General features: G+C 35.7%; 1 protein-coding gene across 1 annotated transcript; it reads right to left on the bottom strand.

Moving 5' to 3' along the window:
• Positions 1 to 89: 89 nt before the first annotated feature.
• Positions 90 to 24,089, bottom strand: LOC149782456 (ubiquitin conjugation factor E4 B-like). The gene is made up of 7 exons (XM_089933874.1): positions 23,966 to 24,089; positions 21,538 to 21,682; positions 19,902 to 20,036; positions 14,634 to 14,825; positions 10,825 to 10,999; positions 6,768 to 6,914; positions 90 to 2,579 (listed from the first exon to the last, which is right to left on the bottom strand). The coding sequence occupies exons 1-7, from the start codon at positions 24,013 to 24,015 to the stop codon at positions 2,509 to 2,511; spliced, it is 915 nt and encodes a 304-aa protein (XP_089790000.1). The 5' UTR covers positions 24,016 to 24,089; the 3' UTR covers positions 90 to 2,508.
• Positions 24,090 to 26,565: the final 2,476 nt, after the last annotated feature.

The raw sequence follows: 26,565 nt of genomic DNA on the forward strand, positions 1-26,565 counted from the left end.
ACTTGTGAAATAAGAAGGAAAATTACAAATATTTTTTTATGTCCTGTATGCATGTATGCAATGTATCAATTTGGAATGAATGATGGCAATTAGACCAAGACGAGAAATTTTATTTGTTCAATACAACTGTACATTGAACATATACACAAATTTATTTAAAACAAATTTACAAATAAACAAGAGAATAAAATGCATAAAGACAATGAACACAATGCAAATAAAAAGATTCACGATACTTTTAATTTTATTCATAGGCACCATATTTTGTTGTGGAATTACTGCTTGCTATAAACCATTTTTAAGATCCAATGTAGTATAACACAATTATGAATGTGATCTCTGTCCAAGACAGATCCATGAAGATTGATGAAAATGACACTTTCTGCAAACCAATATTTGAATGATACTATAAAATGAAATTCTCAACAGTATTTCAAAGCATGTACCAAACTTGCTAGGTATACCATAAGAATATTTTCTTCTTCTTTGTACTTTTTGATCACATCAATGCATTTTTATACTCCCCTGACTATTACACAGACAGAGCCAGACACAAAGAGAAAAGGAGAGGTTGAGATTTTGCAAGTGTTAGAAACATGTTAAAACTAGTCTAATACATGTGAATGTTTCCTTGCTGAAGTAGAATAAATACTTTAACACATTTTTTTTTAAAATCCAGGTGTTTACCTTGTCTCTATGAATATGTTACACCAATTTTAACAGTTATTTCATCACAAGGAAATAAGAAAGATCCCATGAACAATTTTGGCTCCTTTACTTAAATTTGCTTTGCAAGTATATAAATTTACAATGCAGTTTACACACCATTTACAACATCCTCTATAAATAAGGTGTCCTCGCTGGAAAAATTCTGACACTAGAAGGATCATGAATGGAACAATTATAACAATTCCTATTCTACAGATCAAGTGAAAAGTTGGTATTATTTCATTATCAAAATTTGTCAGATGTGAATTATTTTTTTCATGATGTATTACTGAAATAAAATGAAACCTTTAAAATCTGCATTCTCTCCATCACCTAAAACTGGTACCTATTTTTTCTTCCTAACCTCTTGCTCATTAATATCGTGAAAATGTTATATACTCAAAATTTTCTCTGCCAGTTCGACATTGTTGGAAACGTGAAGAATTTTCCACTGCACCATATTCCACATCATGTGCACAACACATGCTACCATGTTCTTGGTGCCGTGTGCAGGTTAGATATCAGTCCTAGATAAAACAATGAGTATATAATAAATACATTATTCCAACTAAAAGGGAAAGTATGAACTCATTTTCTTAAAATCGATACTGCAGCAAATTATGCAATATCATTCCAAAAAATAAGAGTTCAAATTTTCACATATAAATGTACTAGCTTATAAATACCACTTTTTTTCACCATCATACTAATTTTCTTTAAATGTCTAATGGAAGAAACAAAAATTAAAGGTAATATTAAAGTCAATTTGAGTCCTTATCTGGTTTCCTGAAGAACAATTTGAGTCTTTACCTTGTTTCCTGAAGAACAATTTGAGTCCTTACCTTGTTTCCTGAAGAATAGTTTTATCCTTCCTGACAGAAATAAATACTAAAACTTCGTACACTGACTTTCATAACCAATCAAAAAATTTCTACAACCCTCTTATAAAATTACTGACAGAAGATAAACTTGATGGAGACTGTCTTGTTTTCAGTCTTCCTCTGGACAACATAACCTCAGTTCAAAACATAAATTGTTGTCAATCTCTTAAAAATTGTGGGTATCAAATTTCTGTTTTGAAAACTACAATAAAAAATATAAAATTAAGTTGTGGTTTGATCAGGCTTAACTTTACTTACTGATTTTAATTTTATTTTATCTATATCACCCATGAAAACTACATATTTTTTTACCTCGTACAATTAAATCACAGCATGTAATTTTGTTTCAATACCCGTTTATTAATTAATTAAATATGTTGGTCTTTGGTTAAAAAACCTGTTCTTCCATTTAACAGCATCTGACACAATATCCTCTGTGGAGATGAATAAGTACCGATACAAAGCAAGGAAAATGGTGACACTCTTGATGTCAAAAAAGTTCATTAAATTCTGTTGAAATAAATACCAGTCTAAAACCTTCTCGAGACAACAAAGAAATGATGACCACTAAGCATGTCAGAAATTTCATTAGAACTGAAGATGAGAAAAATGCGTTCAAGTAATAACAAGCTGTAAGTATTGTTAAAAACGGTCTCACTGATTTTAGTGAACAAGCTGGCCAATACAGCAGGCAACACTATAAGTGGGGTTTCACCTTCAGATATAGGATATACATTTTAATGACATGAAATTTCAAAGCCTTGAAAGACTATCAACACGTGTATAATGTGATATAAGACACTGATCAAATAAATGAAAACAAAACACAAAAAATCTGCAGCTGTAGGAAATCTTGCGATGTATGTTCAGTACAACAGTGGAAAAGCAGGTCATTTCTTTTGTTTTCTCTCTCTGATTCTCATTTTTTATGTTTAAATTCTGTTTCACGTCCCTTCATCCATTGTTCTATTCTTGCCTTTAGTTCCAAAGCTGTGAAAATAAAACAAAACCCTGTCTCAAAAAAAATATATTTCATAACTTTTATCTTATTAATACCCATAAAAACTATCTGTAATATTGGTTATCAAAAGAAGAGAAAAGAAAGAAAGCAAGTAATTTTATCTGAATAATTCACGCTGACCTTTGCTGTACAATAAATACAGTGGTCCCCCTTTTGAACGGTCCCCCAAACCAGTGGCCACCCGCTTCTTATGGCCAGCATCCCTAGGCACCGATGAATTTGTGTTCAAAAGTACCCCTCAAGAATGGCCACCCCTCTAACGTGAGGTACTTTTGTCCACTGTACAAAAGTTTTGTCTGCATAATTAACCAGCAAATTAGTACATAAATTTGAAACGTTCCAAACACAAGCAGCACTTTTTATTTCAAATGTGTCCAGAACCAATAATTAATTCATGGCTTAAGTAATCAGATTACCTCTACTGTCGATACCTGTCTCCCCATGTCAGTTTCTATTACTGAAAAAAGTGTTGGCTAAAGTACATGTAAACACTACAATTAATATTATATCATTATCTGTAAAAGCCGATGTTTACAGGAAATGGGCTCAACAGTGCTGTGATAGAGTTTTGGGCTTCACACATTTGTCGAGTTCTTCTCTTTGATGATTACAACCAGACGTAAATTGTCAAGATCATAACATGGTCAGCATCGGCTAATTTTAGATTTTGTGGATTAACACACACAGAGAAATTAACCTCGAACAAAACAGGGTACCAGACAAAGACCGAAACATCATGTGACAATACATCTCTCGCTTCCTTTATGAAGAAGGCATTTTGTCCACTGTACAAAAGTTTCATCTGCATAATTAAATCAAATACAGTTAGCAACATCCGAATAAAAGATTACCAAACATTTACATGTCATGACATAAATGGAGACGTATTACTTTAGAATAAAGTCGGTTATTCTACTCAATGACATCGGGGGGTGGAGGGGGGTACTTTTATGTAGAATAGACTAGAATAAAAACAATTTTATGCTGAAAAGACTTGAATAAACAATGTCGTAACCGATAAGGAGATTATTCAGCAGCAGTGGGGAAATAGAACAAATGGAAAGAGAATTATGTATGTACAAGATTTAAAGGACATTTTTAAATGGTTTTGCAATGTGCATTACAACAATACCTGCTAGCATATCATGCTTATGTCAAGAATAAGAACTATTAATGTATATTCAGTTGAAATAAGTCTATTCTTAAGACAAGAAGAACCTTTTAATAATTAATGTTTCTTTTAAACGAAGATATTAAATGAAGTTATTAATTGCTTTGAAGTATGTAGCTTTCTTACTATGTACAGTACATATACTTCTCACAAAAAAATATAGTCCCCCTCTGAAAAGGCCACTTGTCTTATAAGGCCACTTTCCCCATGCAGAAGGGGTGGCCGTATAAGAGGGGGACCACTGTATGTGCTATTTAATGAGGCTACATCATCCTAAGACATATATTGGATACCAGGTTGGTAAAACAAGCAAAACTTATATGACAGAGTTACAACAGGCCTAGTACATCACCAGTTTCCTTCATCAGTGTAGCTGCAGTAACTCCATACAGCATCGTACTCTCAGTCCACAAGTCGATGGTTTGATACCCACCATGGCCGCCCAGGTTGGCTGCCTTAGAGTGTCCTTGGGAAAAGCATTTGGCACCTATTTCCTTGTTAAGATATACCCAGTAATGTATTTAAAGTGCACAAATCCAAACACACAAGTCACTGGAGTGCAAAATCAACAAGAATGGGTGCATAAAACATGGCTGTCCCCACCAGTATAATGTAATCAAAGAGAAAACTTCCATGGTGAAATCAATCTGGACTGGATCTTTGTCATGTGGAGTCTCATACAAATTTTGTCTCAGTCCATTAGGTCCTTAAACAGTTATGGAGTGGAAACAATACTTTTAATGCACAGGATGTGACAAGAATGACACTTATATGTCCCCTTCATAGGTATGGCTGGGACATACAAATTGCAATCATCTATTTTGACAGGTGGCTGAGGAATACAAATTACTATCATCTGCACACTATATGCCCCCTCCATTGATATGGCTGGTAACACAAATTACAGATTGTGACAAGACATGACAGAAGGATATCAGTTACACACAATATGCCTCTCCATGGATATGGCTCGGACATTATAATTACCATCATCTGCACACTATATGCCCCTCCATGGATATGGCTGGGACATAATAATTACCATCTCTGGCATGCTACATGCCCCTCCATGGATATGGCTGAGGCATTATAATTACCATCTTTGGCATGCTGTATGCCCCTCCATGGATGTGGCTGGGGCATTATAATTACCATTTTTAGCACTCTATATGCCCCTCCATGGACATGGTTGGGGCATTATAATTACCATCTTTGGCACTCTATATGCCCCTCCATGGATATGGCTGAGGCATTATAACTACCATCTTTGGCACGCTATATGCCCCTCCATGGATATGGCTGGGGCATTATAATTACCATCTTTGGCACGCTATATGCCCCTCCATGGATATGGCTGGGGCATTAAAATTACCATCTTTGGCACGTTATATGCCCCGCCATGGATGTGGCTGGGGCATTATAATTACCATCTTTGGCACGCTATAGGCCCCTCCATGGATATGGCTGAGACATTATAATAACCATCTTTGGCACGCTATATGCCCCTCCATGGATATGGCTGGGGCATTATAATTACCGACTTTGGCATGCTGTATGCCCCTCCATGGATATGGCTGGGGCATTATAATTACCATTTTAGCACTTTATATGCCCCTCCATGGATATGGCTGGGGCATTATAATTACCATTTGTAGCACTCTATATGCCCCTCCACTGATATGTCTAGGGCATTATAATTACCATCTTTGGCACTCTATATGCCCCTCCATGGATATGGCTTGGGCATTATAATTAACATCTTTGGCACGCTATATGCCCCTCCATGGATGTGACTGGGGCATTACAATTAACATCTTTGGCACTCTATACGCCCCTCCATGGATATGGCTGGGGCATTACAATTAAAATCTTTGGCACTCTATATGCTCCTCCATGGATATGGCTTGGGCATTATAATTAACATCTTTGGCATGCTATATGCCCCTCCATGGATATGGCTGGGGCATTATAATTACCATTTGTAGCACTCTATATGCTCCTCCATGGATATGGCTGGGGCATTATAATTACCATTTTTAGCACTCTATATGCCCCTCCATGGATATGGCTGGGGCATTATAATTCCCATCTTTGGCACTCTATATGCCCCTCCATGGATATGGCTGGGGCATTATAATTACCATCTTTGGCAAGCTATATGCCCCTCCATGGCTATGGCTTGGGCATTATAATACTATCTTGTGCACGCTATATGCCCTTCCATGGATATGGCTGGAGCATTATAATACCACTGTGCACATTATATTCTTTATTAGTGGTATAGCAGATAACATAAATTACCATCATCTGTTGTGACATGACATGACAGAAAGATATTCATAACATACTACACACCTACACCTGTATGACTGGAGCATATAAGGACAGATGTTTAGTGTTCACTCTGGTAAAGTAAAACCTGTCATAATTTTCTGTTTCTAAGAACAAATGGAAAAGATCTCAAAATTATATCAGGGGAATGTAACTCTTAGAAGAATTTGTCATAATACTGTCTCATACATGATCCTACTTCTGTAAATCAAACAAACATTCTCAATGTATTACAGAGGTGGCAAGTATAAGAAGGTCTGATTAAAACAACTACTGCGAATGAAATATATCAAAAGTCCACAGGAGGTGGTGGTTTACAGAAAGACTACTTTATAACAAATAGCCTCAATGTATTGTCTAATTAGACCAACTGATGTGTCTAAAAGACTGAATGCATTGTCAATTAGACCAACAGATCATGATATGTGTACAAGACTGAATGTATTTTGTATTTGACTGACTAATATGTGTAACAGATTGAAGTCATTTTGTGAAATACTCCTATGAAATCCTATAATAACTTGATCCCTTTGGAACAAAAACCTGTGATTTCTTTTTCTATGTATGATTATTTGTGAAGCACAGTACAATAATCGGTAGACAGCTGAATCTGTTATTCTGAATCAGTACAAAGAAAGGTTCAACTCTGATTTACCTGGTTTTAGCTGATCTTCTGTAAGGGGCTGTCTGTTGAAGGGATCAGTCTGAGAGTTGAGAAGATGACGCAGAATGATTGGCTTATCCATGATGGTACCCCCTGGGAGCTGTACTGGGTCCCTCATCAGGGTGTCCATTAGAGGATCTAGGTGAAGAATTGGGAAATTATGAAGAACAATGGTGATGAATAGGGAAATTATGAAGAACAATGGTGACGAATAGGGAAATTATGAAGAACAATGGTGATAACAACATTTTTGTCAGTCATAACTTACCTTTCATGTTTTTTGCCTGTTTTTGAGATGAAATATTTTTTAGTCATTATTGCAATTAGATAAATAGCAAGCCTGTTATGTTTTAATGAAATGGGAGGTATCTGTTAAAAATAAATTGCATAGTTAACCTACTGTATGAACCAGAATTACCAAATATTTCTTCTTTGGAAAAAAACTTTGATAAAGATATATTTGTGACATGCAGAAATTGTTTTTTCCCTCATTTTTTCTGAAAGGAGGAAAAACAGCACAAATAGTAGAGATATCATTAAAATCTTCTTGTCCATTGAATAATGATTTATTTAGGAGAAAGTAATTTTTGGAGTAAAATTGGTTTCTTTGATAGTATTTATCTGATCATAATATTCTAGGATAACCTCCACTACCTGAAAACTCCCACCATCCCAGGTTTGCATTAAAACAAATGTGCTAAAAGTCTTGTTTCCAAAAAGGGAGGTCTGATGAGAGTGGTCTCACCTTGGAGTGTTGGTCGATGCATCAATTACCACTTAAGAGGTATTGTATACTGGAGAGTGAACCCATATTATAATTAGAGAAGTACTATCAAAGAAACCTACCCTAAAAATTGGTTTCTTCTTCAAATACATCACCTGATCAGGATACCCTAGGAGAATGGGCATAAGAAATAGGAGCCAATTCCCTTTGGCACTAGTTTCAAGTTTCATATGAGATAACAGCTAAGGTTAGCACATGGTTTATGCATGGATGTGGTTAGGAGAAAAAGTTGCACTCCTGCAAACCTGTGGAAGTTTATGTGTGTGACTTGGACTTCTAACATAGCTTTAACAATTTTTCAGTCATACTGCTACAATGTCTGCAGTGTAGCAGTTTATGGTGATGTCTTGCACTGGGGTATCAAGCTGCAGACATGCAGCATCATGTCCAAACCAGTCACATTATCTTGACACCAGGCTGACCAGTCCTAACACTAACCTCTTAAAGCTGAATGCCAAGCAAGGTAGCAGCTAGTACCATTTTTAAAAGTCTTTGGTATGACTCGGCTGCGGTTCAAAACCACACCCACCTGCATCTGAGGTGGATGCTCTAACCACTTAGGCCACCAGAGCGTTCCTGTGGATTTTGAGTAAGCCACATCATTATCAAGCTACTGAATGACACTGGAATGTAGCCTATTGTGCTACCAGGTCCAACAGTGCCCTTTGTGATCAAAGGTCTCCGATGAAAAAGCAACAACATGCTGACTCTGACCTCTATCACACAGCTTGGAAGATGTCAGTTTGGGAGCAGTTGCACTTAAATGCTATTATATTGGTGACCACCCAAATCTCGTAAGCCAATATCTGCCAGAAATGCACTTTGTCTCAAGCTAGTCCTTCACAAACAGTGAATAAACCATCTCATCCAGGATGACAGAACTTAAAACAGAAATATCATCCCTTCTTTTTTAATTAGTAACAAAAAGCAAGAGCTCCCACTTTTGCCTTGATGGGATCCTGTGGATAGCTTTAGGGTAAAGGGTCCTAGGAAGTGAGATTTCAAGATAAACAGTGATTGAAGAGATGCCTGTTGTACAACTGATAAACCAAATGATGAGTTACAATATGGGTTGAAAGAAAGCAACCTGATGCTTGGTATTATATGTATATTTTTATTTACTTTTTAAAATATAATTATTAATCACAATTAAATGAATAAATACCATGCAGTTAAAAGAAACTTAAATTTATTTAAAAAAGTAACAGCATGTTGTTCATCCCCTCCCCAAAACAAAAGTGCGATCACTATTCAATCATTTTCACTATACTGCTCCAAATACTGTATCATAATGGGGAAGAGCTGTATATTTAATGTGCTTGGTGTATGGGTGAGAGTCAGCACTAAAACTGTCATGGCCAGGCACTTGGCACTATTGGTGTCCTCAAGCTGGGAATAGATATACAGGGAAAAATCCATGACCATACCCAGTCCTTGGAATGAAGGCATAGGTTGAGACTGAATTACATGTAGCAATGGTGTCATTAGTAACCATGGCCTCTGGTAGCCCAAGTCAATGACTGGCTTTCCTGGGAAAGATCACCACAGCCAGTACTGGGATAAATCTGTGTTAACTGCATACCACTGGTCTGGATGGGTTGCTCTACCATGTTCATCCTGACCCATTGAATTTTCATGAAAATCTTAAATGTCTATGGCAACAGGGAGTGAAGCAGACCTGCTAACTATAACAAGACCTTCTCAATAAGGCAATCAATAATTTTTTGTAAGTTAGACCAATTTTCAGTAAGGTGTAATAAAATATCATGGACTGATGTTGTCAAGTTGGAAATATGCATTTAAAAATTTCAAAAGTATAATCAGAGACAGAGGCAGCAACAGTAATGTGAAAAAAGTTATAAAGAACATACACCTTAATTACCAATAGTATCTAGCAACAGTAAACATTATGTGTAATGAAAAAGTTTGCAAAGTACATATTACCATGAGTACAGTTTCACAAACTGCAGACAAACCCTATGAAGCTCAATAGCCCCTTCCTATCTCTCAACTTAATGAAGTAATTTGCTTATCTTTAAATATCCCAGAGTGAATCAACTCCACTATGACATTACATATTCAAAATCAACACATAATGCCCAATCAACGTAGGGGATGCTTCCTTTCTTCCTTCAAGAAATATTAAATTCTTCTGCTGTGCTATTTAAACTCTTTAAAGGCTTATTGTTCATCTCCAACACACATCATTTCTTGGACACCATTTTGAGAAAATTCTATATGAAACGGCTTGAAAAAATATATGTAGTTGAAAGCATCAGAAGTACTTCTGTAAAGTTAGTCTGGTTCCCTGACCAACTCTGTTGATTCTAATATGGAAACCAGATCCAAATCAAACACGGGCAGGCGAGCATCCAGATTTCACCAAAACAACTGTATTTCAGTAAGTTTTGTTATCATTCCGTAAGTCTGTATTTAAATGATCATTACAGGTAGACTGATGATGCTCAAATCGAAAGGGTCGGCAGGTCTGGTAAGTGTCAACTGAGGTGACATCAGCATCATGACTGATGGAGACTGATCATGCGCTTTCTTACTCTCCCCTTGTTCAAAGCAAGTGGTAATTATAGTCACCCATACCTTCTCTGGTCAGTATGAGCATATATGACACATATAACCCAAAATGCATCCCATACAAAGTAAATACAGAATTAGTGGTTGACATCTGTCCAGCTGAGTACTGCTCATTGGACTGACACACACACATATACAACAAAATAAAATCTGTACCTAAAATTATAATAAAGAACATGGTGAACATAATGTCTCTGACTGAGTCCAACGCAATGATCCTAATATATAACCCACACTCATAGGGAAATTTTAACTATGTATTATTTGTTTACAAAATAAAAACATCAGTGTCTCTAGTCAGGAACAACATGAATCCGATTTTGGACAAGTCCAAAAAAACAATTATACCTAATCATGAAGAAAAACCAACAAATACAAATTACTTATAAGTCAACACCTGTAAATAAGTCAAACACCGATTTACTAAAACAATATGCACTCTGGCAGATCGGGGTCTATGTTGTTCCACTGATTAATTCAAACAAATTACAGTTTGCAGTTGGGTCCTAAAGGTACACAAGTATATATGGTACATTTTAAACATTTACCATTTCATCCACACATAATCATAGGGGAAGTAACTCTTACATATATTTCTTCTGGTAAGTTCCATCAAACTGACTCCTTAATTCCAGATCAATGGAGAAAATTCCTATCAAGAGTAACTATTACCTTTGAACTCTTCTGGAATTTCTCCGTAGTCCAACTCGGCCCTGTTTCTTCGTAAAACAAATGCATCCACTTTATCCTGAAGGTTCTTAAACTGCTCTATTTCTGTCTCTCTTTTGATGCAGGCCTTTCTCATTCTGGACACAGCATCATCAAACAACTCTTTCTTGTAAGAACGCTGATAACAGAAATAAATGACAATACACTGTTGTATAACTATGAAAAGTAGAGAATACTACTAAAGCATATGCAGAAGAACAAACAGTTGCCAGTGACACTAACATTGTTCCCCCGTCAATAACTGCCACTAAACCGTTGAAAGACTTGGAACTAGATGTAGTATTTAACAATTTGTTATAGACAAAGTCACTGAATTAATGTCCAAATTTTTGTTGTTAAATATCTGACTGAATACATGGTGCTGATGCAAGTCCTTAAATTACACTGGAATGCATGGCTATTCAAAACTGGTCAAGTGCCATAACTCTAAAAAATAATTTTTTTTAAAAAGAACTTTGTAAAATATGGTCCAAATCTGCTATCATCCAACAAATGTGAGATCATGTCAAGATAGTGTTTCTAAGGAAATATGGTTGATATCAAAATAATGCTAGTATTTAAAATACACTGGAATGTGTGGATATTTAAATTCAGTCAAGGGTGATAACTCAGCACAATTGTCAAAATCTGGTCATCCTCAAACTCATCTAAACCTTTCAGAGAAACCCTGTATTAATAACAGAATGTAAATGCATCATAAGTGTTCAAAAGCCAACGAGATGCCTAACTGGTTCAAGGGTCATAACTTTGTAAAACACTATCAAAACCTAACTGTAGTCGAAGGCATATGACTCCTTGTTAAAATCAAGTTACACAGACAATTCAGTTCAAATCAGTTAGAAAATATGATTAATGTATTCAAATCTCAATGGAATGCTTCTTCTAAGTCTCTCAAGGGCCATATATTTGTACTCAGCACTATTAGTGATGGGCTCATTTCAAGGGCCCTTCTTACTACAATTTGTTTCACAGAGCCTAAAACAGAAGACCTAATGTTGGGAATCCAAAGTTGGGAGAAGATTTGTCTCATTCAGTGACCCATCAATACCATAAATGTCCCCTGTAAAGATATGAAGTTGATTGACAAGGGTCATAAGGCAAAACACATATAAAGTACATCTAGGTGAATGAAACAATCTTCATATCAAATTGCCTCAGAATATGTTGTATGATTCCTGAGCAATGCCGATTACAAGCAACATCTCATGTAAAGATATGAAACTGACTGACAGGGACAATAACTCTGTCCAATAAGGTATTGATGAGACAAAACCCTGATAAGGTACATCAAAGTCAAAAAGACACCATTTTTACAGAACTCCATAAGAATATATACAATTATACCTGAGCTATGCTCACTTCAAGCAATTCTCCAAGTTTTCATGTGAAGACAAAAATTTTATTGACAATGGCCATAACCCTATTCAAAATGGAGTGGACAAGACAAAATCTACAAAAGGCACATCTTGAGCTATGAGACAATATTCATATCAAATTGCACCATGATATGTTTTATGGTTCTTGAATTATGCCAAACATGATCAACATCCCAGGTGAAGATATGACATTAATCATACATAGAAACAATACAATCCAAAACGAAGTTGAAGACAAAAAATCCACAAAAGGTACATTTAGGTCTGTGTCAATATGAAACTGCATCAGAATACATTGTTAAGGGCCATAATTCTATCCAAAATGGAGCTGACAAAACAAAACAAAACATAAAATGCATACACAGGTCAACGACACAATGCTTATACCAAACCGCATCAAAGAAGGCTGAATGGATCTTGACCTAAGCCAGTTACATGTAACATCCTATGAAAAGATATAGAGCTAATTGTCAATGGCCAGGACTCTATGCAAAACTGAGTAGACAAGAAACATAAATGTATGTATGACACTGAAGGTGCATCTGGATCCATGAGGCAATGTACATTACTACCTACCTCAGAATATAGTGAATGATTTCTCAGCCATGCTGGTTAAAAGTACTTACTGCAGGGAAGACTTAAAATTGATTGAAAGCAAAATAGCTCTATAAAAACCTTTAAAAGGTCAAGATGAAAAATAGGCAATTATCTTGAAAGAGCTGCTGAGCTTTGATGGTCATAAGAAGAGAGGCTGGAAAGATAGACAGATCTTGATAAGCTGAAATGGAAACCTGATTTGAGTAAAACATGACTGCAAGTGTTCACAATCTATAGTGAACAAGTTCAAGCCATCAGATGCATGGATCTGCTCATTATCAAACTCATCTTATATTCTGATGATGTAAGCCTATATTCCAAGTCAGATCTAAACTGGATTAGAATGTGGCTTTCAAAGAGGTAACAACCAATCAGATGCAAGATCAGGTCATTAATATATATGAATCTTGCTCACTATTAAAATCATCCAAATTATTGATGATATAAACCCATATTCCAAGACTGATCAAAACTGGATCAGAAAAATTGTCTCCAAAGTGCCAACAAGCTAAGCCATTCAGATGCAAGATCACATTATCAACATGCACATATGTTGCTCATTATCTTCCTCATATGAGATTAATCGGGCACATTCATAGTTTGATCTGAAATATCACCTCTGTAGAAATACTTTACAGCTAAAATCTACTCATCACATCAGACCTTGCTGGGTGAAGTTTTACAGTCAATATAGTTTAAATGAAACAAGGTAATAACTATGTATAACATGGTTAAAAACCTTGTCATCATCAAACTCATCCAAGTTCTTGTTAAGATTTAACTTCATTGTGGTTCTGATTGCAAGCAATAAAGAATGTGTGAATGCAAGCCACTAGGAAGCTATTCTAAGACTACAAAAGTCATAATTCTTTAAATCAAGATAAAGATGATCATCATCAAATTCATCCAAACTCTAGTTTAGATGAAGCTTCACAGCAAATTGGATTTAAATCAAACTGAACATGTGGTTGCCAGTGTTCAAAAAGGCTTGTGCATTAGCATGCAAATGCTTAGGCAGTCATGGCCACAATTCTAAAAAATATGTGCAAACTGTCATGATAATGGGCCATAACTGTAAGAAAAATATGTGCAAACTGTGATGATAAAGGGCCATAACTCTAATATGTGCAAACAATGATAAAAGGGCCATAACTCTATGAAACATGTGCAATCTGTGTTTATCATCAAACTTATCTGACTTATTGCTGGGCACTAGTAAATGCCTATTTTGAGATGATCTTGGTATAACCTCTAAAAGTATGCATAAAATGTGATAACTGAACTCATCTGAGCTGTTGTTATGATAAATCTACACATCATATTTGGTTCAGATCTATTAATAAATGTAGATGACATAGTGTTAACTAGGCAGATGGATAGATGGAAACATTGAAGGTCAGATAGAAAAACAGATGGATGGAACAACATAGACTATTTGCATGTCTCCTAACCTTAGCATTAGGAGATAATAATACATATACAGACAAAAAATGTAAGTAAAATAAATTATGATGAAAGGGGACATAAATCAAGTAGTCATGGCCACCAATGCACCTGGTAAAATGGAAATTTAAAGAATAATTCTAAAGCCAATTTGTATGAAATCTTTAGATTCCATTTACTGGTCACAATAATGCATCAGTGAGACAAACTCAACAAGTTTCAGTGCCATATACACTGAGACACCAAACATAATAATAAAAGCAGATCGACAGGCTGCAATAGATAGATGGTAGGCAGACAGGAAGATGGTTGGATACTGAGGATACACAAGATTACCTCATCATTAGCTATGGATTCAGCAAACTCATCACAGTCTAGATGAAGGTAGATGTCTGTCAGAGAATTCAGAAGCTTCTTCGGTTCCCAACCATATTTTTCTGGATTCTTCACTTTCAGATTCTTACACTTTGATCCACACAGTTGCTGGAGGTTGAAATTCAACATGGCAGCTAATCTGTCAGCTAATTCCTGGAATGGTTTACATATTGTACATACCATGTGACCATGCTATAGCACACTCCACAATAACAGCCAATTACTGGAATGATTTACATATTGTACATACCATGTGACAATGCTTTAGCACACTCCATTATAACAGCCAATTACTGGAATGGTTTACATATTGTACATACCATGTGACATGCTATAGCACACTCCATTATAACAGCCAATTACTGGAATGATTTACATATTGTACATACCATGTGACCCCACTATAGCACACTTTACAATAACAGCCAATTACTGGAATGGTTTACATATTGTACATACCATGTGACCCCACTATAGCACACTCCATTATAACAGCCAATTACTGGAATGATTTACATATTGTACATACCATGTGACAATGCTTTAGCACACTCCATTATAACAGCCAATTACTGGAATGGTTTACATATTGTACATACCATGTGACTCCACTTTAGCACACTTCACTATAACAGCCAATTACTGGAATGATTTACATATTGTACATACCATGTGACAATGCTTTAGCACACTCCATTATAACAGCCAATTACTGGAATGGTTTACATATTGTACATACCATGTGACCCCACTTTAACACACTTCACAATACCAGCCAATTACTGGAATGGTTTACATATTGTACATACCGTGTGACCCCACTATAGCACACTCCATTATAACAGCCAATTCCTGGAATGGTCTACATACTGTACATACCATGCGACCCCACTATAGCACACTTCACAATAACATGAATCTGGAAATAACATGGTCATGGTGTGGCTCCCAAAATTTCATATGCATGTTGTTGCTTTTTTCATATGAGAAAAAATATATTTGTCTTCTTAAAAGTTAAAAAAATACCATGTAAAAAGTTTACTATCATTTGGGAAGAGATCTTGTATGAATTCTAATATAAAATGACTGTGTTGTGACTCCTGAAATTTCATAAACATGCATATTTCTTGTACAAGAAAAAATATTTTTTCCTTCTTAAAAGTATGAAAAATAATGAATAAAAAGTTTATTCAGAGATCACACTGTGCTTTGCCAATGTTGCAAATTGTAATTCTTTTTCCTTATTGACGACAAAATATACCATCTGACAATCTTTTGGGGCATAACATTATTGGCTGTTTAAGCTTGTATATACAGTCAAGGGTTTGGAGTTGAGAAATTAAAATGCACTGTGAAAGAAAGCTGCAAACTTGGATATAAAATGCACTGGAATCTATCTATTATTACATAAACAGATTCTTTGTTCATATTGACAAACCATCTTAACAGTGCATTGTATCATAATCTGCTTATGCTGACATCTGGCCTGAGTACCGGTATGCTGTGATACACTCAAATAGTCATGCTACTGGACCAGCTACAAGTAGCCATCTTTTGAAGGCAGGAACAGAAAGACTATAACCAACCAACCAAACAGATAATTTTTGTTTTAACATATTCAGAAAAAATAGTTTTGCTGAAACTTCAAAGGAAACTGATACCTTTGAGCACCAATTGTTCCAGGCAAATGATCAAAAAAATTAGTCTCAATGTTCTATAGTTATTTGATGTTACCACCAGAGTAACAAACAGGCATTTGTTTCATCCTCCAAAGTTGTTCTTTAGCAGTGACTTCAATAACACATGCACCCTTCATTAAAGCAAGCCGATTACAATCTTCAATAAAAATGAAGCCCTTTTCATCAAAGGAAGTCAGCACCAAATGTAAATAAATATAATTGAATCTGATGGATTGTTGCATTTTCCAAAGTGACTGAAAACATTTAATGTGCCATGAAAATTTCCTTTTTTCAGAACAACTTGTATGCTTACGATCGCTACTGAAGCATTAAACAGAAATTAAATTTCCAATCTTTTAAAAACATAGATATCTGGCTGTGTTTTTAATTTGTTCACAAGTTTTCATTTTCCCTGGGTAGCCTTGGCAAGATGAAAGCCATCTTCTGCTAACCAAAATCTAGGCCAGTTTAAGTACATGTACATACAGCATGTAAACAACAATATCTATGTGCTACTTGTGACAATATCATAGTGCATTGTTTAGTGACACATGTTTGTTGACAATGGAATATTGATCAAACAAGAACTACCTTTTTTATATATGTGTTATTTGTGTTGTCTAAGGGGATGTGACTGATGGATACATTTTATGTGATATATACTAAAATTCATTGATTCTTTTTATATATACGTGTACAGTATTAAACACAATATGGATGGTATTATACAAATGTGAGTTGTTGAAATACAAGTGTATTTCAGACTAGTTTTGTCTTCATTGTATCAAAAGCACGCATTTTTTCACCCGATTTTATTATCCCACAACTACCCCATCTATTTTTGGTACATGCATCATTCTGAAAAGCAAAATCAAACTCGCTTTTGGCAATTATCAATTTGTTTAGCTTGCGACCTAAAATTGTGGCCATATATGTATGTATTGATAATACATATTGGATTCGGGCACAACCATTATATTTACAATAGGATGTAGGATAACTCTGTTGAGTTCCACCATTTCATTCACAAATTCAAAAATACTTCTTTAATATTATCTTCATTTATATAAAATCTGTTCCTTTGTCTCTTCTGATAACATACTCTGCTGGTATTATTGTAAGATGACTGATCACTGATATTTGTATCACTCATTATTATGTCCAAAAGAATGAAATAGTTGTCTCTAATTAGTTCTGATTAATCTGGTGAAGCTGGTAGTCCAAAAATGCAAAAATCTGGATATGTGTAATCTTGATTTGTACAATGCCATGCCAGAAAATACAAATCTGTACGTGTGTCATCTTGATTAGTACAATGCCATGCCAGAAAATACAAATCTGTACGTGTGTCATCTTGATTTGTACAATGCCATGCCATACAATACAGATCTGTATGTGTGTCATCTTGATTCATGCAGTGCCATGACGTAAAATACAGATCTGTATGTGTGTCATCTTGATTCATGCAGTGTCATGACGTACAATACAGATCTGTATGTGTGTCATCTTGATTCATGCAGTGCCATGACGTACAATACAGATCTGTATGTGTGTCATCTTGATTCATGCAGTGCCACGACGTACAATACTGATCTGTACGTGTGTCATCTTGATTCATGCAGTGCCATGACATACAATACAGATCTGTGTGTCATCTTGATTAATATAGTGCCATGACGTACAATACAGATCTGTGTGTCATCTTGATTCATGCAGTGCCATGACGTACAATACAGATCTGTATGTGTGTCATCTTGATTAGTAAAGTGCCATGCCATACAATGCAAATCTGTATGTGTCATCTTGATTAGTACAGTGCCATGCCATAATAACATTACTGCTAAAGTGCAGAAATGCTTTTAGGCACACAGACAAGATTACTGTGGTCTTAGCTCAACTCTGATGCACACCAATAAAAAAATAACATTAATGCACCACACAACTATCCCCCAAACTATGTTTAAAACAAAATATATAACACTAATTTTGAAAATGCATCAATTTGGTTTAAGGAGATTCAGCAATTGTAATTATTAGTTGTAATCAAAATTCCATTATGTTATTTTTGCAGGGAGATATTATTTTAATAACTATCCACTTGAGCATGGGTATCTTGTCAGTACACTGATGCTGATTTCTACTAGTTCTTTTTTGTTCAGTCAAACAGTAACAGGCATTTTGGCTGCATTTTTTCAAACCTACGTAAAAAGGTACTGCAGTAGAACCTGTCTTGAAAGACTACCCATTCTGCCAAAACATCCTGGTCTCCCAAGGCAGGTTGTCAAACACTATACAATTTATCAATCCATACAATGAGTATCTGGCCTCTAAAAGCAGGTAGTCTCATAGCAATGGTCTCTAAATGCAGGTAGTCTCATATTAATGGTCTTTAAAAGCAAGTAGTCTCATAGCAATGGTCTTTAAAAGCAGGTAGTCTCAAAGCAATGGTCTTTAAAAGCAGATAGTCTCATAGCAATGGTTTTTAAAAGCAGATTGTCTCATAGCAGTGGTCTTTAAAAGCAGATAGTCTCAAAGCAATGGTTTTTAAAAGCAGATAGTCTCAAAGCAATGGTCTTTAAAAGCAGATAGTCTCATAGCAGTGGTCTTTAAAAGCAGATAGTCTCAAAGCAATGGTTTTTAAAAGCAGATAGTCTCAAAGCAATGGTCTTTAAAAGCAGGTAGTTACATAGCAATGGTCTTTAAAAGCAGGATTTTTTATGATCAGTTTTCCAATCTATGTTAGTTTAAGGGAAACCAAGACACTTATTGAAAAGTAAGGTCATACTTTATAGTGTTATAGTCATAATTGGACGAAGCCAATCCAAGTGCATGCTTTGAATTTTTTTAAGTTCATCCTGTAATATTTAGGAGTGGGGATCTCAAGCTATGCAACGCTATTCTAAAACAGGTATAACTAAACCTTGGAAAGCTATTTCTTTTACATTTTGTGGGCAAATTAGATCTAACTAGGCCTAAAGCATGATTTGCCTTTCGGAATATTTTATAATATGAACCATACCATGTCTTTGCACTATTTGCACTATTAATTGTGATGCCAAAATATTTTAGTGCTTGAGATTTTCTAAAGATGTTCCACCTAAGAAACGCAAATATACTAAATTAATTCTTTTTTCTTGTCAAATGCATTATATTGCCCTTTAAAAAATCACATCTAAAATAGAAAAACAATCAGCGGGGCACATAATTTTTTCTTTTTCCAAAATGACAATAATAATTACAATTTAAATGGACAAAAAATGAACACAGCTTTTTCTTTTTACCAAATCCCTGGCTTACAGCATATAAAAAAAGTAAATGGCAAACAAAAAATTGCCAGTAATTTTTTTAAGCTGATTTTTTTTCCACTTGCAATAAAATTACACAGTAAAAAAAATATCAAATTTGAGCCCTGAAAAATGTTAACACTGTAAATTCTCAAATATTTAGAAACTGTGTGTGTGTGAGTGTGTGTGTGTGTGTGTGTGTGTGTGAGAGAGAGAGAGAGAGAGAGAGGGAGAGAGAGAGAGAGAGATGCAGAAGAGCTACTAACTGGAATAAGGAAAGGTTTCTGGATCTTGTCTGTCAGGTAATGGAACATGTCCACAGTCTCTGTGGCCAGGGTAAGGTATGACCTGCACTGCCTTTCATCCATAGCCAACTGCCGAGTTTGATTCTGTTGCAGCTCCTGGTGCAGAAATTATTTTTAAAATCAATTTATTTTTATTCACTTCATCTACCTTGTTCAGTGGATTTTCAAACTCAGAGTATAATTCCTCTAAATCTATACCAGAATTTTTTCTTTTTATAAATGGGACAGTCTTGGTAAGAAAACAACTGCTTGCTTATGTTCAGGGTTCCTTCACTCTAAAGAACCAACTCAACCCATTAAAGCTTGGTACTATGGGCTTTTACACTTGAACCCATTAAAGCTTGGTACTATGGGCTTTTACTCCTCTCTTCACTCGGAACATAATATTTTCATTATGAAGTTTGCATTGTGTGCATGTGAAAAGAACAAAGCTGGCTTTCTTTGTGACAAAAAGGAATCCAATCAGCCAAAGTAATCAAAAATTTATGTACACTAGATGTTAAGTAATGCTTAGGTTGAGAGCTTGTTATAGGTAGAAAATACATACAGATATTATCAAGGTGCAAATCCACATCACTTAACCCAGGGATGAATAAATAGTAAAGTTTTCCTCTGCACAGTCAATGTTTACATGGTCAAGTTGAGAAGATGACTAGTTTTCCTGAGAACTGCTCGTCTGGTCGGTACCCGAACATTTATTTCTATGTAATCTAACTATATATTTATTTAATGCAGTCAAAAACACCCAGATCATGGGATTCTGCAATAAAAATTGCCCTAACAGTCTGTAGATTTCTATGTATTTAGCAAGGTCTGATAGTGAAATTCACCACAAAGGCAAGTTTGAGGTGTTGTAGGTTACTATTAATGATGAAGCAAAACAGTGTATTCCCAACTACTAAGTAATATGCAAAATTTATCACAATACATTTCTCTTAACTTCACATATCAACAAGGGGAATCAGGGAAAATAAGCTTTCTTATTTTTTCTGACATTATACATTGAAGATGTCTTGGCACAGTGTGATGCTACAGTGGAGTAAGCGGTAACAAGTCTACTTGACCAATCTAATCACATGAAAGCCTGGAGTGACTATACAAATGTTTAGGGTAAACATCCAAATAATCCATATGGCAACTGTATCTCAAATGACTCAAAACTTCTGCTACCTCTGAAAATTCCAGGAAGAAATCAATAAATCTGAGCCAAGCACCTTCATAGCTGATAAATTATTATATGTTGTCACAGGTGAGATATGTATCTTCATACCTTAAAAACTATTACATGTTTTTGCATTAAAAACACGGATACTTAAATAAGACATAGCATAGGTTGAGGCATAAATAGAAAACTGGTGATCACATTTGCATTTTATCGTGACTGTTCAAGGTTCAATCACCACAGTGATGCAATAAAGTGTTGCTGATCCATGCAGTGCACATACCAGTTTCCTCCATCTCAGACACCACCTTAAGCATCACTTACACTGTCTAGGCTGCCCAACATAAATCTGTTAAGAACTGTTTGTGTGAATTGCATGACAGGTAAATCAGGTTTATTGTTAACAAATACTTTGATACATGGAATGATCTTTACCCTGGGTTTGTTGTCCCACTCCACTTTATTGTCCATTTCTTCCTGTGCCTCATGAATTCGTTTCAGACAGTCAAGACTCTCATCAAGCAAAAATGTTGTGTCGTTCATCAACATATTTACAAACTTCACAAACTGCTTACCAGAGCTGAAAAATATGTACAAAAAGAACTTTTTCTTAAGTCTATCAGAAATAAAAGGAGTTGCAATAAAATTAAAGTGAATTAAACAGAGTACATATAATCAACACATTAGATACACATATACGAAGCATTCTTCTACCCAGATCAAAGATTCAACCAAAAATTATGTCTAGGACCAAAAGATGCAGTTTTTAAAACAAACAATTTTAAGCATAACGAAATTTAAAAGGAAATGTAACTGTCTCACAAAACAATGCATATCTTCTGACATTTAACACAAAAAGTGCATGAGAGGTAGAAACCTATACTGACTTAGAAATTTGTTTTTTCAAAATACAATTCCACACCTACCTATTTCGCACCCCCCTCTCCAAGTTGGATCTTTTGGAGAAGTTCTTAACTGATTCCAATTTATGAATCAGGGATAAGGTGTGTAATGGCTTGTAACGAGGTAGTAAGGAAATGACCAAGTGGATGAGCATGGAGTAGCGAGGTATTAATAATATGACCCAGGTGATGAGTGTGGAGTAGGAAGGTAGTAAGGATATGATCCAGGAGATCTGAGTGGAGTGGAGCAGGAAGGTAGTAACGATATGATCTAGGAGATCTGAGTGGAGTGGAGTAGGAAGGTAGTAAGGATATGATCTAGGAGATCTGAGTGAAGTGGAGCAGGAAGGTAGTAACGATATAATCTAGGAGATCTGAGTGGAGTGGAGTAGGAAGGTAGTAACGATATGATCCAGGAGATCTGAGTGGAGTGGAGTAGGAAGGTAGTAAGGATATGATCCAGGAGATCTAAGTGGAGCGAAGCAGTAGTAAAGATATAACCCTGAAATAAGTGTTGAGTGAAGAGGTACCAAGGATATGACCCTGGAGATGAGTGGGGAGTGGGAGGTAGTAAGATATGACTCAGAGAATAAAAGTGGAATGGGGAGTTGGTAAAAATATGACCCAATGGATAAGCGTATAATGGGGGGACAATAAGGATATAACCCATGGGATGAGAGTAGAGTCGAGATGAACTAAGGAGATTACCTAAGGGATGAGTGTGAAGTGGGGAGGTATTAAGGAATTAAGGATATTGCTCTGGGGATGAGTGTCAAGTCAGAAGGTATTAAGGATATTATCCAGGGGATGAGTGTTGAGTCAGGAGGTACTAAGGATATTACCTAGGATGAGTGTGTAGTGGGGAGGTACTAAAGATATTACCTAAGAGATGAGTTTAGAGTCAGAAGGTACTAAGGATATTACCTAGGGGATGAGTTTAGAGTCAGGAGGTACTAAGGATACTACCCAGGGGATGAGTATAGAGTCAGGAGGTACCAAGGATATTACCCAAGGGATGAGTGTAGAGTCAGGAGGTACTAAGTGTAATACCTAGGGAATAGATGTGGTGCAGAGAGAGAGTAATGATATAATCAATGGAATGAGCATGGAGTGGAGAGGTAGTATAGATATAACCTCAAAGGATGAATGTGGAATGGGGAGGTAGTACAAATGTGACCCAAAGGATGATTGTGGAGCGTCAAGGTAGTAAGGATGTACATATGAGATAATGTAGTTCATAATGTGAGTTCAGCTTTTCATGCCCACTAAGAATACAACACAGCAGAAAGTAAAAAATACACAATATCCAGTGGCAGCAAATATAAATAAGTTTCTACAATTATTTCTGACAGTTACATTTTGCTAAGATGACCAAAACACAGCCATACTTTTTAGAACTTGATAATTTTCATTAGAAAAAATCTTAAATTGTTTTGCACATTTAGAGACCATTCTTGAATCATATCTGAAGGTTTAAAGTTTCCATTTTAAGCAGAGCAGGGCTAGAACCATACCATATATACCTGCTTATAAGACAAGTTCAACTGCAAACTGCACAGACCCACATCTGCTGTCACATAATGTGCTGGCAGATCTGTGTATGTGCTGTTTGTCAGGAGTAATCAGTAGAACAAACAAAAAAAACCCTGATCTGCAGGTGCATTATGTGATGGCAGATCAGGATCTTTGTTGTTGCAATTTGATTAGACTTATAAGTGATTATATACAGTATTCATATATGTAAGCACATATTTCCAGAAAGGCAAAATCAATAAATCCCTGCCTTTTTTCAAAAAGCTTTGGGCTAACATAAAACTTTATATCCTTTAGAATGAATAATTTCACTCTTGAGCTAACATTTAAACTGAAAGGTCTGCAACTTTAGCTGAAGAAGGAAATTTTTACCCACTATTCTATTATTTGAATACAGACAGAGAACCCAAAAGAATAATGACACATACTTTGCTTCCTCTATGATCTTGATTTGGTGGGATGGAACAGTCCACAACATCTTAAAAATACAGCTGATATGATAGCGAATGCTGAATTTGTCATAGAATTCGCTACTTGATCCAGTTGTTTCAATATCTGCAAGTAAAGGATATGACAATAATATAGAATATGTTTGAAGAATTCAACTGAACATAATGAACAAAGATTGTTCCATGGTATATATCTTCCCAATGACATAGTTCAATGACATGCATGTGACACAGCAATTGCATTGATGCTTTGGCTTCGAAAAAATATAAACTATTGTAAAGAAAACAGCTACAATGATTAATCCCCAGTCCTGACTGAATCTGACTATTCAAGCATTTATCTAAGAAGGAATACATCAGAGTTTTGATAATGAGGACATTCACTGAGTGAAGTAGGGGCCCCAAGTGGCCAAGTGGTCTAAATCACTCATCATTACGGATCACTGCCGTCACACCTCTGTCTGCATGGGTTTGAGACCAAGGTTAGGCCAGAGTGGGTACGTGGGAAAGCCTACCAGTAGCTTCTCGTGGGTCGGTGGTTCTTCCCTGGGTTTTCCAGGGTTCTTCCTCCACCAGTTATACTGGCCGCCATGTATAGCCTATCTTGTGCTAAAAAGAGAGATTAGTATTAGGACTGGTTGGCGTGGTGTCAGGATATTGTGACTGGGTGGGACATGATGCTACATGTCTGTGGCATGATGCTCCAGTGCTAGACATCTCTATAAACTGCCAAAATGCAAACATTGTAGTGATATGAATGGAAAATTGTTAAAGCTGTGTTAAAAATCTAAGTCACACAGACATGCATACACACACACCCTTGATAAAGTTATTCTCAGAAACAAAAGTCAAGAGGACTGACAAGTACTGGCTTGTTGGAAATCAAATTTGTTCAAGTCTCAACAATATAGAACAGTATGATAAGTCTGGCTGAAATCCAATAATCCTTCGTAGTTTTGCTACAGAAACCAAAGCTGGGGTGATATCTTCTCTAAATGATGACAGACAAGGCAGGTAATCCAAACTCATCTGAGGTCATATCAATGCAAAGCTGCATACCAAATTTAATTGAAATCCAACATGTCTCTATTCCCAGGAAACCAAATTGTTGATGAGCAGATAGGAGAACGAAAGATGGAATGACAGAAGGATACGCTGACATAGATTACTATAATGCTACACTGATTTCTGGAGCCCTTATAATGTCTGCCTCGACAATTCATCAGAAGTTAGTGGTACACACAGCAATTCTCACACAAAGTGCATACATTTAACCCCAAAATGGGGCATAAGTCTGGGGAAAAAAACATAACAGCATGATCACAGAATGGCATGCATCTGTTCACCTGATGTGAATAATGTCTGCCAAATGTCAAACACACTTTGTAAAAAGCTGTGAGTCTAGTGGCAGACACAAGAATTTTCATATATATATATGGCTAAAAATTCATTTCCCCAACATGAAATGGCAAGTACAAACTTCTGACAGTTGAGTGTATTTTGTCTTCAACTGTTTGACTGCTGATCCAGGGCTGATCAATGTTTCTCTTTAATATAAAGGATGTTGTGTTCAGAATACTGCAGACTTTGCTCACCAAAAGTGCATATTGTCTACTGATAGTTAATCTTCCATTTCTTTTTCTCTCATTCTTCATTACTAATAAATTAATAAATGCTTACCCGAGGGAGAACAAACTGGTCATAATTTGTAATTACTTAAAACTTGTGTTAGAAAGATAGTAGAATAAATTCTGGAAAACAACCTTAAACAATCGAACACAGCTTAAGACCTTTTATATTTCTATTTTCAATTTTTTCATTTTAAAATACTTTTATTATATATGTGTGTGTGTGTGTGTGTGTGTGTGTGTGTGTGACTGTTTTTTGCACATAGGAAATTTCATATATTATCTACTTGAAAGACAAACAAGGGACACAACTCTTGAACAATTCAGTTAGCACATAATGCTGGAACATATCAGTATCTGTCAAGTTTCAACACAGTCCATGGAAAGATGCATGAGTAGCTGCACATACTCTTATGTTACGTGTTTAGGCTCAAATAAACAGTAACACAATAAAGAGTGAAAACAACAAGCTTTAAAAAAATACAATAATTTATTTCCTTGGAAAAATTCCACAAAAATGAAAAAATATGAACTTATGGGTTTTAAGAATCGAATCCCAAAAAATCCACGAATGAAATTTTAGTAGTCCTAATAACAAAATGTTCGAATGATTTAAAGTTCGAGCCCCAATGAAGAATCCAAGATGGAAGACGATGACGTAGTGTTGAAGTATACAGTTCCTTGTAGAAACAAGAAATATCACTCCAGTTTTGGAAATCTGAATAAATTTTTATAAGAGCTGTCTTTGCTCAGGAATTTTATATGAGCACACATATTTTCCAGGAAAAAAAGAATGAATCCTTTTGAATCCAAGTAATCTGAAATAACTCCAAACAGCACAACATACAACTTCCAGTGTAACAGCCCAACTAATGCTGAGAACAGCTCTCCAAAACAAAAGTTATATCATATTCTAAAATGCAAAAAAGGGTAATATGATCATGTTCCAGA

This window comes from Sinohyriopsis cumingii, chromosome 15, assembly GCF_028554795.1.
Source record: "Sinohyriopsis cumingii isolate HCF-2022 chromosome 15, ASM2855479v2, whole genome shotgun sequence".
Classification (NCBI taxonomy): Eukaryota; Metazoa; Mollusca; class Bivalvia; order Unionida; family Unionidae; genus Sinohyriopsis; species Sinohyriopsis cumingii.